This window comes from Pyrgilauda ruficollis, unplaced genomic scaffold, assembly GCF_017590135.1.
Source record: "Pyrgilauda ruficollis isolate IOZ18807 unplaced genomic scaffold, ASM1759013v1 scaffold29, whole genome shotgun sequence".
In the NCBI taxonomy this organism is placed as follows: Eukaryota; Metazoa; Chordata; class Aves; order Passeriformes; family Passeridae; genus Pyrgilauda; species Pyrgilauda ruficollis.
This window is the reverse complement of record NW_024524266.1, coordinates 1013404-1026381: the sequence shown is the minus strand read 5'-3', so window position 1 is coordinate 1026381 and position 12978 is coordinate 1013404. Positions and strand designations below refer to the sequence as shown.

Sequence of the window (12978 nt, the reverse complement as noted above, 5' to 3'; positions counted from 1 at the left end):
GAAAATATGCGGAATTTTAAACGAGCTTTTGTTGAAGTTCATGCTTTGAAAACTTGGCAGTGGCTGTGGGTTCTCTAGTGATGTCTTCTGCAGAAGGAAGCTTTGTGGTAGAGCTAAGGCTAAGCCTTTAAGCTAGCAAACAATTTAGAAAAATTGTGTTTTTCAGAAAGGCCTGTTTTTTAGGTTGTTTTTCTTTTTTTCCTTTCAAGTTTGAACTACTAAAGTTGACTTTTGCTCCATTCTATCATTCTCCTATTTGAACAACTTGGCAACATTTTTGCACTCCCCAGCCTACATTTCCCAGTGCTATCCTTTCTTGCCAATAACAGAAGGATAGCCAATGTCTTTGATCCCTTAAGCCACATATTTCATTCATTTAGCAGCTAGAAGTCATGAACCACTCACCTTAAGCTCTTTGGTGGGAGGGGAGAGAGCTGTAGAAATAACAGACAGCTGAGAGGTGTCCATCCATCATTGTAGGGTGAGCCTGTGCTAAATTATAACAACTGGACCCTGGGACAGCAAAGAGATGTTGACATTGGCCCTTTTGGTTTCTTCTTGTTCCACCATCAGCAGCAAGTTTCAGTAATGGTTGTCAGGTCAGAGTCTGAGAGAGAGTCTAAAAGTGAACCATATGTGTCAGTTTTTGTGTGAGGAAGAAAAGGTGATAGAAAAGTCAGTGATGCATAAGTGTTGCTTGATTTAATACTAATGAGATAAGTATCTTGTCCTATTTATAATCTCTCATCTGTTTAATGAGAGACTTTGTGGTTTTGGTGGGTTATTTTTTTCCCCTTGCACTAGAAAGCACCCCTTAAAATTAAATTTTGCAACCAAATCTTAGTTTTAATGAGTGGGCATGGAGTAATACCATTGACTTCTTTGAAGCTGTTTACACCAGTTGGAGATACTGCCTCGCATCTCAAGTGTAAGTGCAAATGCAAACCAGTGCAGTACATCTTTAAAACTGCTGTACATTGGCCATTGCTGCCTTTGCTGTTGTTAAAGTGGAGAAAAAGTGTGGCTGTTTTGTCCAGATGTCTATGGATTAAGGCCTGTGTCAAAGAGCCACAGCTGCAGCTGGTTGGAAGGGACCTGGGCTGATCCCTTTCGTGGTGGGGGCATGTGGTGGTGGTATGGAAACCAAAAATCAAAACCACATGCAAGCTGTGGTGTTGTCTCGTTCCTAGGGGCAAGCATAAACGTTCTTGTTCTTCCAAACAATTTTCATTAACTGGGTAATTGTGTAACAGACATTTTAGACTGTATCTCTCTGCTCTAGTATTGGAAGGTGGATTTCAGATCCCCTTGTGGATCTGCAAGAATTTCAGGCATACACAGGCTCTTCTGAGGTAGGCCTTCCTACAGTGTGAGGAGTGTGAGTAATGGGCGTGATTACTGCTGAAGGACTTCTGTGGGTTTTCACTGCATTGAAGTATCAATCTCTGGAGTGATGGGATCAAGAAAGGAGGCTGCAGCCAGCACGGAACCTGGCCCTTGGGAGCTGCTTTTGGTGCAGCCCCTGGCTGGCTGTGGCTCCCTAAGCCACAGGACACACCCCCCCTTGTTGGCTGGCAGCTTCCCATGCCAGGGATGTGCCAGCCCAGTGTCCAGGGCTGGGGCTGCCCTGGTGCCTCCAGCTGCCCCACTCCTGGCTGGGATGGTGGGATGAGCCCTGTCCTGCTGCTCCCTCAGTGCCTCCCAGCCCACTGGGGACCCCAGCAGCCCCTGATGGCACACAGCCCTTCAGGTGAACCTATCACGTGGGTGTGCTTCTCAGAGGAGAGACAAATGGAAGAGGGGAAATGCTTTGGGAGGGTGTTGTTTACTTGAGAAGCAGTATTTTCTTCTTCTATTCCTAGTCCTCCCTCCAGAGAAGAAAAAATAGCTTAGTTGGCAAAAAAAACCAAAACTGGGATGAGGCAAAGGAATGTAGGAAAAGAGACAGTGGAAGGAATGTTTTAATTGAGAAGGAGATGGGGGCCTGTGGGAAGAGCTAAGAAACAGATGTGGCTGGCTTCACTTCAACCAAGTTTTATGCAGTCAAAATTCTTGGCTACTAGCTAAAATGATGCTGGTTAATTACCTTTAAATAGACTGGTAGTGAGTAGGAATAGAGAAATACAACCCTAACCCTCCTCTCTCTAAACAGGCCAAGTTGTTTTCTTGTCTGTGGGGAAGAAATTATCAATGTCTCAGGATTTTAGATTATTTATTGCTGTAAGTTTTTGAATCTTGAATTACTGAGTAACTGCAGATACATCAAATCTGCTTTAAGCATGTGAATTTTACAGAGATAAGCAGAAGTTATAGATGCAGGTTGTTAAAATTCTAATATTTAATTTTTTTCCCACTCTCCTACAGACATAGGGCTGGGCAGTGACTCTGTATGTGCACGTCCCTCATCTCATCGGATAAAATCCTTTGATTCTTTGGGATCCCAGTCTTCACACAGTAGAACTTCAAAACTCTTTCAGGGACAGTATCGGAGTTTGGTAAGTTCTGTGTGAATGAAATATGCTGTGGTGTGGGGTTTTTTCCCCCCTTTCTTTTCTCTTTTTTTTTTTAATGAGCTTTGTGAGTAAATTATAGTGTTGCAAAGCAACTGTTTCGTCTTTTTCAGTATTTTTAGCCTGTGAGTTTGTTTTTGCAGCTTTTTATATGGTTCAAAATACATGCAGCTTTTTGTGAACTTCAAACTATTTTTTCCTCCTTTAGTGCTCCATGTTGTCTGCATAGACAGTATCTTCCTGGATTTATGTTTTTCTTCTCAGTGTAAGGACTTGCTTTTCCAAAGGCAAAAATCTCATTTTCTCTGAGTTGAGGGGTGATGATTGAAGGTTATTCAAACCTCTGTGAAGGTGATACTTCTAATTTTGGCAGTAGTGGTAGTTGTTTCTACCACTGTTTTTCTGTTATATTTCGAGGGCGATCCTTCAACTTGCCTTTGGGTAACTGAATTGTGTGGGCCATTGTTTTATAGTACAGCTGAATTCAGGGTTGCATGCCTCATGAAAATTGTGATAAAACATACTTTTAGTCACTGAAGGTTTGCAAGGAGGGTTCACATCCCTAATGAAAGCTGCTTTATCCGTGACTTTCTTAGGCGTGTGATGTGTTTTATCTGGTAGCAGAACCTGTGGAAGTTTTTGCCCTAGGCCACTAATTCGAGCTGCTGCTTTGCTGTTCACAGCCCACTCAGTTTTGCAGATGCAGCAGCTGGTGGGACTGGCTGCTAGCTGGATCACTGAAGTAATCAGAATTTTCAGTGTTTCTATCACTTTGGTGATCTGAGTTGCTCTGTGCAAAGTTAGAGCAGAGAGGTGCAAGAAGGAGGGAAAAAGAGCTAGTGGCCAAACCCAGGAAATTCCTAGTTTGGTTTTGTTGGTGTAAATGATCTGTTTGGAACCTTTTTCACCAAGTTTGTACTCATTTCCATTGCTGGAAAGCCATACTGGCAGAGCATAGGGTTTGTAGTTGATCTCACTGCAATGTTTCTGCTTACTTTGTGGCTTTTTACTGTTTACTAAACCAAAACATTCTCTCTTGTTGAGCAGAGAGGATGAAGACACATAATGTACCAGCAGAGGACTAAGGCAGAGGCACTTATTTGAAAATGTGCCAATCTAATTGTCAAACACTAGGACTTGCACTATCTTGGGACTTTCTGCATGTTTTCAACGTTGTGTTTGCCTTCATTTTCCTGTAGTTTCTCAGCTGCTAACTCTGATGAAAGCCATATTGAATTGTGTTACAATAACATGATTGCTGGGGTTATGAATTAAGCTGACATGTACGATCCTGGCGGCAACATGCAGTCTTCTCATCACCTCAGCTATATGGGCAACATGTAGGTGAAATTCTTCTACATGGATAGCTGACTAGGACTGTTTACACAGTCATTTTCTCACTAAGCTATGTTTTTAGCTGTACAGGTATTGATTCTTGGTTATCATAGAGGCAAACATGATTTGTATTCTCTCAGTTCCAGTGCAATGTTTTTAAAGTTGTCCAAGTATTGCACTTGTTTAGCATAAAGGTTTGCCCAAACTCTCATGAAATGCTTGGGTTTGTCAAAACTGACATCCAAGGACAAAATGCTGAATTTGAAAATCATTAGTTTGAAAGACTAGTAACTTCAAAGAACATTCAGATGTTAGGGCAGAGTGATAATCTGCCTTTGCATCCACGGTGGGGGATGAGCATGTATACATAGTGTATGTGGACTGCTGCAGGCTTCCAGCTTTGCTAGCCTTGAGAGAAATGATTTGGGAGTACTTAGTCAAGGTAAGTTGCATAACTCTTTAGTAGATTTTGTGAAAGAACACTCCTCCTTTTGCAGGCCATGGAGACTTGTACCTTTAGCTTCGGAAGCCGATCTGTTACAGGAAAAAAGAAAAGGAAAAGGTTTTGTGCTGCAAACTCTTGATATATCTAAAATTAAATTAAAGCCAGCTCAGTTTCTCCCTCCTTGAAGCACAGAACTTTATGAAAACACTCTCTAATGTAAGGCCTTTGTTTCTTTGTAGTTGTCCAAGGTAGTTTCAGTTTATGTTAGTTATAGAAAATGTATATGTTTTCTTTATTTTTTTTTTTTTATGAGAGCAATAATTATTCTCATATTAGCTGTTAACCCCTTCTGGTTTGGAGGGGCTGTAATAAGCAAAATATATACTCCCATGACTGATAAAAATCTGTAGATTAAAAATTCCAGAAATGCTGGAAATGCTAAATCACACCTTATAAAGGCTTTTGAGTAAAAATCTGCGGGACTGTTGTGTGTGGAGGAAAGGCTATTTCCATTTTATGGACATTTGTTTTGCTCATGGAAATATTGTTTAAGTCTCTTATGATCATTTTATTCTTTGTTTTCTCTTGCTAGGACATGACAGATAACGGCAACCATCAGTTGGTGGTGAGAGCCAAATTTAATTTTCAACAGACAAATGAAGATGAACTTTCTTTTTCAAAAGGCGATATTATTCATGTTACAAGAGTGGAAGAAGGAGGCTGGTGGGAAGGAACTTTGAATGGAAAAACAGGGTGGTTTCCAAGTAACTACGTCCGAGAAATTAAATCAAATGGTGAGTTTTGAAGGGGAGAGCATACTTGTAGAAATTCTTGCTTTGGGTAGATGTTGATGGTTGATTCATTGAAACTTCTAATGCTTTTTGTTTAAGCTTGATTTTATTTACTGAACGTCATTCACAGCAATGATTAGTGCTCAGGAGCTCTCACTTCCCCACCCCAGTTCACTGTATAGAGTGGCTTCTGAATTAGCAGCAAGCATGCAGAAAACTCCCCATTCTGTTTGCTTGTCTGTCACGTTTGGGCTGCTCTCACTTCCTTGGTCTGAATTCCTAGAGTATGGGAATTCGACTCAGATGCTGACAGCCTTTGTATTGGTGCTTTGGTTTACATAGTGAGAGATTTCCTACAAAAACCCAAAAAATAAACAAGAAAAACCCCCAAACCTAGCAAAAATTTACTCAATACATCCCATTACTTAAAAGTAAACAACTGCAGGAAGGAAACCCAATTCTATCAAAATCTTCTTTTGAAAGCTAATGTATTTTCTTTCTTGTTCATGTGTCTTCAGCTTTTCTTCATACAGGCTTCATCCTTCCGCTGAAGTTCTGTTTTGAACTTTATACAGTCAAAGAGCCTTCTGTAAATGTCATCTGAATATCAGAAGTAACATTCCTTTTTAATCCACTAGGACATTGCTGTGGGTGACATAATTTCTCTGTCTCCTTTATTTCCTTCTTTTACCCCATGTCTTTCCTTGTCTTGGCTTATTTTCAGAGATTAGGGATAAGCCTGGTAGGATAAAATTACCCAGGGTCTCTGGAAGGCTTTACCACTGTTTCCTTTGTTACAGCTCCAGTGAAAACACACATCTTTTGGGGCCATGCTAAAGTCTTTGGCATGGCTTTTTTTTTTTCTTCCCCCCCTTATGAGGCAACTGTTCAGATGCCTGATTCCAGTGAGGTTGTGGGAGCAAAAGTCTATTTTAAAACTTACTTTTTCATCCTTGCATCCTCTTATTTTCTTCCTTGATTTAATATCTCCAGTCTGTTGCTGCAAAATGCTAGTCTTAGATATGCAGCTTCATTGTCCTTTTCAACCAGCTTCTCCCAGATACAGTCACAATGTAAGACTCGGCTTTAGTGTTTTCTTTAGAGATCTCTCAGATGCAGCTTATCCTGAGAAACAATATTTGAAGCCTGTTTTTGGTTTGTTTGAGTTTAACATCAGCCATGATGACTCTCTTTTCTCATTGTTATTCATTTAAATTATTGCTGCAGAGATTTGGTTTGGATTTCAGCAGTTTTGACCTCTTCCAACTCCTGGAACCTAGGTAGGCAATTAAGCTCCAGATTAGGAATGCTTTAACAGTGAACATGCAAGAACCAGAAGTTGCCAGTAACCAGAATTAAGTGGTTCTTGTTTTATTAAGAATGCTGCACTTGGGTGAAGTAAGTAGGAGACAAGCTGTAGTGCCAAGTGCACTCCTTGTGACTCCTTGCAACCCAGTCTGATCCCTGGGGCTGACATGGTTTTTACTTTCACTTCTTGCCCTCAGCAGAAAATTCTCCCAAGTCCTTTTCCCTCCGCTTTATAGGTGTATTCTCCCTGCCACAGCAGTCTATCCCTTCTGGCTTATGCAAGACTTCTTGCGTTCTTGGACTGCTGTCCAATTTGTTCGGTTTCTTCTATGGAAGTTTCTTCTGTTTGTGCCTATGCTTTTCTCGTCTCAGGAAGAGAAATTCATTGAGTATTACAAAGCTGAAATGACTGAGCTGTAGCTCACTAGCTTCCTCTGTTTTCCTCCTCCATTTTAAAATGACTGTGTTTGGCTTTTTCCAGTACTTTATGGAACTTCACTTGTCCTCTTTGGTTTCAGATATGGATATAGCTAGTTCTCTTACTATCAAATCAGCACAACAGGTACTGTGTAATTTATCAAAATAGTAATTTTAACCTGCCTTTATGCATTTGTAGGTATATGTTTGAGTTGCCTGAAGTTGACTTTTTTATGAGGAGGATGGGGGGTGGTAGAAGGAAGGATGACATACCAAGAGCTTCTTAGTCTGTCAGTAACTGTGGAATTGCAGATTATCTTTACCACTTCATGTATGTATGCATGTTGTGGAATGCTTTGTTGCTATGACCCTCATGACTATATTAGCTGTATTTTAAATGGTGACCTGACTTCTCCTGCTTACTTTTGCTTCTTTTTGTGTGTTTGTGGTCAGTGTATATATTTGTAATATTTGCTCCATGTCAATTTGCATCCACTTTTTCTGTTCTTTCTTGGCTATACCACTAACTTTTAAAGGAATTATCATTCTTGTGGGCCTTTTCTGCTTATGTTGTTACTAGTGGGACTTTTTTTTTACCCATATTTTTAAGTTTACTGAATTCTTCTTACTTGAATGTGTTTTCTGTCAGTGTTACAATAGATTAATTTAAAAAAATCCAGATAGGATTGTTGAAATACATGTTCTTGATTAAGGTCTCTGAAAAAAATGTTCATCCTGGACATATCATTTGTTTTCAACATTCTCTGTAAAATGGTCTGGCATTGGCAGTATGACTCTACGCTTCTTTCTTCTCTGAAATGTAGCTGAAAATACTGTAAATACTTAGCAATTCTATATAGGATGATGCATTCTATGGAGAGCTCCCAGGACATGACTAAATAAGCTCCTGGGTTTCACTAAATTAAATTCCCTCAGTCTGCCGTAACCTGACTTGTGCAAATTGAGTAAGAGATGAAATGAGTGAAATCAATTATGCATGTGTGTTTTTGTTTTAATTCTCACAAACTATATAGGCATTAGATGTTTAGATGAATGGATTTTTGTCCTAAATTAAAATCCTCTAGTGTGAAAAAACTGTAGATATGTAATCTTAGCTTTTATGGTGGCTCTGAAGTTATATATTCAAGGAAGGGAAGAAGAGATGTGTGGCAGTGGAACTGCCTTCACTCACATTGATTTCTTAAAGTGTTTAGAAGAAAAGTAAGCTGCGTTACATAAATTACACCAGCAGAGAATGTCACATGATAAGGTATCTCACAGTGGTTGTGCCATGGCTGTAACTTGTTTGTTTAGCTGTGCCTGAGTGATTAGAGTTAGCACACAATGCTAATGAGGTGAGCTAGGAATGGTTGCAGGACACATACAGAGAATGTTGAGCAAAGCAGAGCATTTCATTTTCTTAGGCTGGACAATGACTATTTTTGGGGAAAATAAATCTGGTTGAGATAGAAAATTGTTTTTGTTTTGCTTTTGAATGTATTTATTCTGTCCCCCTCCCTGTCTCAAGGGGAAAAAGAATATTTGTTTAAAGTTGTTATAGTTATGATCAAATATGTAAAAAAAAGAAGTACTGTTTTGTATTCAGGTACATGCCTACACTGTGTGAACTTCAGAAAAAGGGTCCATTTCTCTCTCCCTCCCCCCTGTGCCTGTGTTTTCATTTCCATTCTCAAACCCTCTAACATCTTATGTTTTTAAATGTTCTTGAATCCCTAGTCAGGAAGTACTTTGAAATGAAAGGATTTTGGTTTTATCCTGCTCTACTATTACATGTGACAGAGGGTAGAAAATAATGTGTAAACTTGTTAAGATACTTGACAGCGTGGCCTTATTGAGGTTGTTTTTGCTTACGTAAAATGGAACAGGAAGAGGTGAAGGTGTAGGTGGAGTCTTGTCTCTTACAGTGCTGCTTCTGTCTCACATGGTACTTAGAGAGGTTTGGAGACCTAGTTTTGAGGGTTCCCTCGCAATGGAAAGAAGAGTGGTTAACCAGAATGGGATGCACTTGCTTAGCTACTGTCAGATGTTAATCAGATTTTGAGAAAACCACATGGTCTGTTACTGAGCTCTATCCAAGCATAATCCCTTTAAATGGCATGAGATTACACAGAAGGGAATACAGCTTTGTGCAAACTACATTTGATATATCACAAACTTTATTCGAATTCTTTGCAGAAATTAATATATCATTACTGCCCTAGTCTCCGTTGTGCTTTCTTGACAGTTATTAGTATCAGGCCCAGTGCAAATTACAGTGATAGTGTTTCTTTTAGTTGGATGTTAAAAAAACAAAATCCATGTAGGGAAAAGGTCAGAATATAGTGGAGGAGTAGAGTGTCAGCTTCTTCCATCCTGTGGTGTGTGAGGGAAGGAGAAATTACACTTTTGGCTTTGGAAAAAAAAAAGCGAAGGAAAAAATAACTAAAACCCCATGAAGAATGTTAGTTTTTCTCTCCCCAACCATGTACACTCAGAGGAGTATTTCTTTTCTCATGTCAAGTGTAACTCTACAGACATCAATAAAATAGAGGTTGGGACCAGTGAATGCTTTTGGGGCAGGAGTGTTGGTAGTGTCTGTATCGCAGAGTGGAGCGCTGCAGCAGTACCTGAGCCCCCTTGAGACCTGGGAATGGGTTTAGGTCTGTCCTCCTGATGCTGGACTTGAACTGGTTAGTCTAGAAAGATGGAGCTTGCTTGTGGCACTTTGCTATAGGGACCACACAGCTTTTGGTCTTCTTGTTGACTCATCTTTCCTCCCCTAATGTAGGATGAAATAACCCAAATTGGATCTTTTTATCTAAATTATGCACCATGGCTCAGTAATCACAGAAATACTCAGGGTGTTCTTGTAGCAGTAAGGTCAAAGTGCTTTAGTAAAGTCTGTTCTGAAGGGAATAAATACTCTGTGGAGTAGCACGATGTAGAGTGTTGCATGAAAATTAATATGGCATAAACTGAAGACATGACAGAAGGGAGAGAATGTGGGAATGTCAGGTAATTTGAAGGCATGTAAGATAAAATAGAAAGAAACAGAGTATTGGGAAGGATTGGGTAAATTGTCTTTTTTACAGCCAATAAATAGACATTTGTAAAGAATAAGATAACTTCATTTTAGGGAGTTTGTGGCATCTTATACCACTTAGGGAAAGGTTATAAAAGCAGTTGCTTCCACTGAGGATAATTATTTGCTGGGAAAGTAAAGTTAAAAAGCCTGTGCTACTCTTATTCTCTGATGATCTGTTCAGGGAAGTCCATCTGGTTTGCCACTAGACAATGCATTATCAAGTGTGGCTGAGGGTATTTGAATGTGATGCTTTGATCAAAAGAGATGGACAGGGGTAACTTAGCTCTTAGTTTCAGTCACCAGCAGGATACCATCTCTTCCTGTACTTAAGCAGATGCCTGCCAGCTTTGGATTCGATCATACACTGAGCCACTTTCACCGTGCTTTCAGTGCAAATATAAGGGATGCACATTGTGGCTGCAGAAAAGTAGGGAGATGCAAAAATCTTGTGTGTGGGAAAAGCTGCTGTCTGGCTCAGGTCACTCTCTTCCAGGCTTTGAGAAATAGAGCCCCTGTGGAGTGGGCAAGGTGCCAGGTTTTGCTGATGTTTCAGAAATCTGTGGACTTCATAAAGATGTAGTCTGCTGAATAGGGTGGTACCTCCTTGAAATGTTTAATGAAATATGCTTTGTTTGCAAAAGACTCTAATGTTGTATTACCAAGGATAATAAATGACACTTAACCTAGCATAAACAAAGAAAGTGATTTCCAATGTTCAAGGTCAGGATTTTCTTCTCTGTAATGCATTGTGCAATAAGCTAATTGTAGCAAGACTGTTTCTTACTCCTCATTATGAAGCAAGGCACTGCTTGGAGGCAGAATACCAGACATGATAGACAGATGGACTAATTTGCTGTGTCTGATTCTGTGTTTCTGCAATAGAAATGGCCTTTACATTTTAAAAGCTACATGTTGATTATGACTGTTCAGGCAAAGTTATATGAATGTGTGATTCTTTTTTTCTATCCTGTCTTTAAATCTGAATTTGGACATGTGAATGTCTCTGATGGATAACTGAATCAGCTGAACAGCTGGCAATATAAACAACTCTGTACGTTTCAGCAAAAAAACCTCACACTTTCTTCAGCAGCTTAAGGGAAGAGAGGTATTTTTGCACCCTTTAAAATAACAAAGAACCAGAATTCCATGATCAGCCAGCTTAACAATGGTCAGCCATCTATATTATGATAAATTCAGTGAACAAGTATTTACCTTTATCCTTAAATAACTCTTGTTCCTCCTTTCAAGACATCTGTATTATGATAAATTCTGGGACAAGTATTTACTTTTATCCTTAAATAACTCTCGTTTCTCCTTTCTTGCTTTTTTGGCGCATGATTAATAAACCTTTAGGTATTTAGTGAACGTGAAAGTCACTATAAATTGTAGGATAAGTTCAAGAGCTTCCACAGAGAATGAAAGTAAATTGCCAAGTTTGTGGGAATGGCATCATTTTCATCATTCAGTACAAAGAAAAGAATTTTAATTGTCCCATATAGAGAAGCATTATAGATGAATATATAAATGAGTAGCCATACATATGAGGTGATTTTAGGTCTTTTCACACTGAGTGTTTGATGGCAAATCTGCTTGAGTTTACAGCTTGGTTCTAAGAGGGTGGGAGGAGTCCTGTCATTTGGAATTACTTGGCTGTATAGCAGAGCACATGTGTGTTGCAGGGCTGGTGGCTGAGAGCATCAGTGTTCCCAGCTGGATAACTGCTGGGTCTAACAGTTTTTGTGCTGTGTGTCAGCTTAGATCTGACGTGGGGTGGCTAGGCAGGGGATATTAACTAAAAGGGTTTTACTGTCATCCCTGAATGTGGTAAGGAGAATATTTTTTTTTTCTTTGCACATGTTTGGCCGTTTTAAGACTATATTTTATTTTTAGATTAGCTTCTTTGAGGGGAGTTCCACTGCAATACAGAGCAAATCCCCTCAAAGATACTTGCATTTGTGTGCTTATGGGGCTAAGCTGCTCTTCAGGGGCTGTCAGCTAAAGCCTCTGGCCTGCCAGGCTGTCCTAGTACTGGAGATGAAAGGGTCATCTGCACCTGGAGTCAGCTTGCTTGAGATGGCATCCTGCATGGGCTGCAGCTGGGAGCCTGAAGAAGCCCTAAATTGCTCAGGAGAGGCCGGTATCACAGGGTGTGTTCTGCTTATGATGGTGCTTCCCCGGTCAGCTCTGGTGCCATGGGAATTTTCCATAGCTGGCCCTTGGCTTGGCTGACTGGGCTTCTCCTGGAGAGGTGTTTGAGACTTGAATAATTTATTCTTAGCCTCAGGTATCAGGTAAAGTAGAGTTAAATTATTCATATATCTTTATTAAAATGTGTTTGAAACAGGAGCTTGCTTTTAAAATAAAGGTAGAGCCTTCAGTAGGTACATTTTGGTGATGCTTCTGTGGTTTTGTTTGGGGCAGTTCAGTTGACAATTAATGTTTTATGGCTTGGATGAAAATGACTCAAATGCTTATTTGACATTTGCATATTAGAGAAACCTCATTATTTTAAAAACATACAGAAATAGACAAACCAAAGCACCAAAATGTTCTGGTAAACACAGTCTCACAAGCATTCTCAGTTGGTTGAGTGCACAGTCAAGTGTGAGGGATGAAAAAGAGATGCTGTGAATCTTACTTGCTGTTTCTGCAGCATGCAGCGTGTTGCTTTTGATTTTCTCTCACCTCGTGTTTGCTCCTCTGTAATTGACTTAGAGAAGTGGTAGTGGTGGGAGGGAAGGCTTTAGGAGAGTGTTTGTCTCTCTGTTCTGGGCCAGCACTTGGGTAACTCTCAGGACGGCTTTGATCCTGCAGATTAATGTTACCCTTCTAGGAAGAGCATGCATTACTGAGGGATGGATTCCCTGTTGGTTATAGGAAGGATTTATTTTTATGAAGAACCCTGTTCTCAAATGGATAAGTATTTTTATTCTATACTTCATTAACAGCAAAATATAATTTGTTTTAAAAGATGATTTTCTGGGTGTAAGGTAAGTCACCTCACTAGTATAGTGTTTTGCATCTCTGTTTTGAGAATGAGTGTAATGTCTCACCTCTGGAGTGTTCAGCTTTTGATTGGTCACTTGC

General features: G+C 39.8%; 1 protein-coding gene across 6 annotated transcripts in view; it reads left to right on the top strand.

Annotated features, from left to right (window-relative positions):
- The window catches only part of ARHGEF7 (Rho guanine nucleotide exchange factor 7), a 115446-nt gene that overhangs the window by 45851 nt on the left and 56617 nt on the right, over positions 1 to 12978 (top strand). For all 6 annotated transcript variants that reach the window (XM_041472309.1, XM_041472315.1, XM_041472313.1 and 3 more), the window contains 2 exons: positions 2365 to 2495; positions 4883 to 5084. In XM_041472309.1, the coding sequence (XP_041328243.1) occupies positions 2365 to 2495; positions 4883 to 5084 (333 nt within the window). The remainder of the gene's footprint in view (positions 1 to 2364; positions 2496 to 4882; positions 5085 to 12978) is intronic.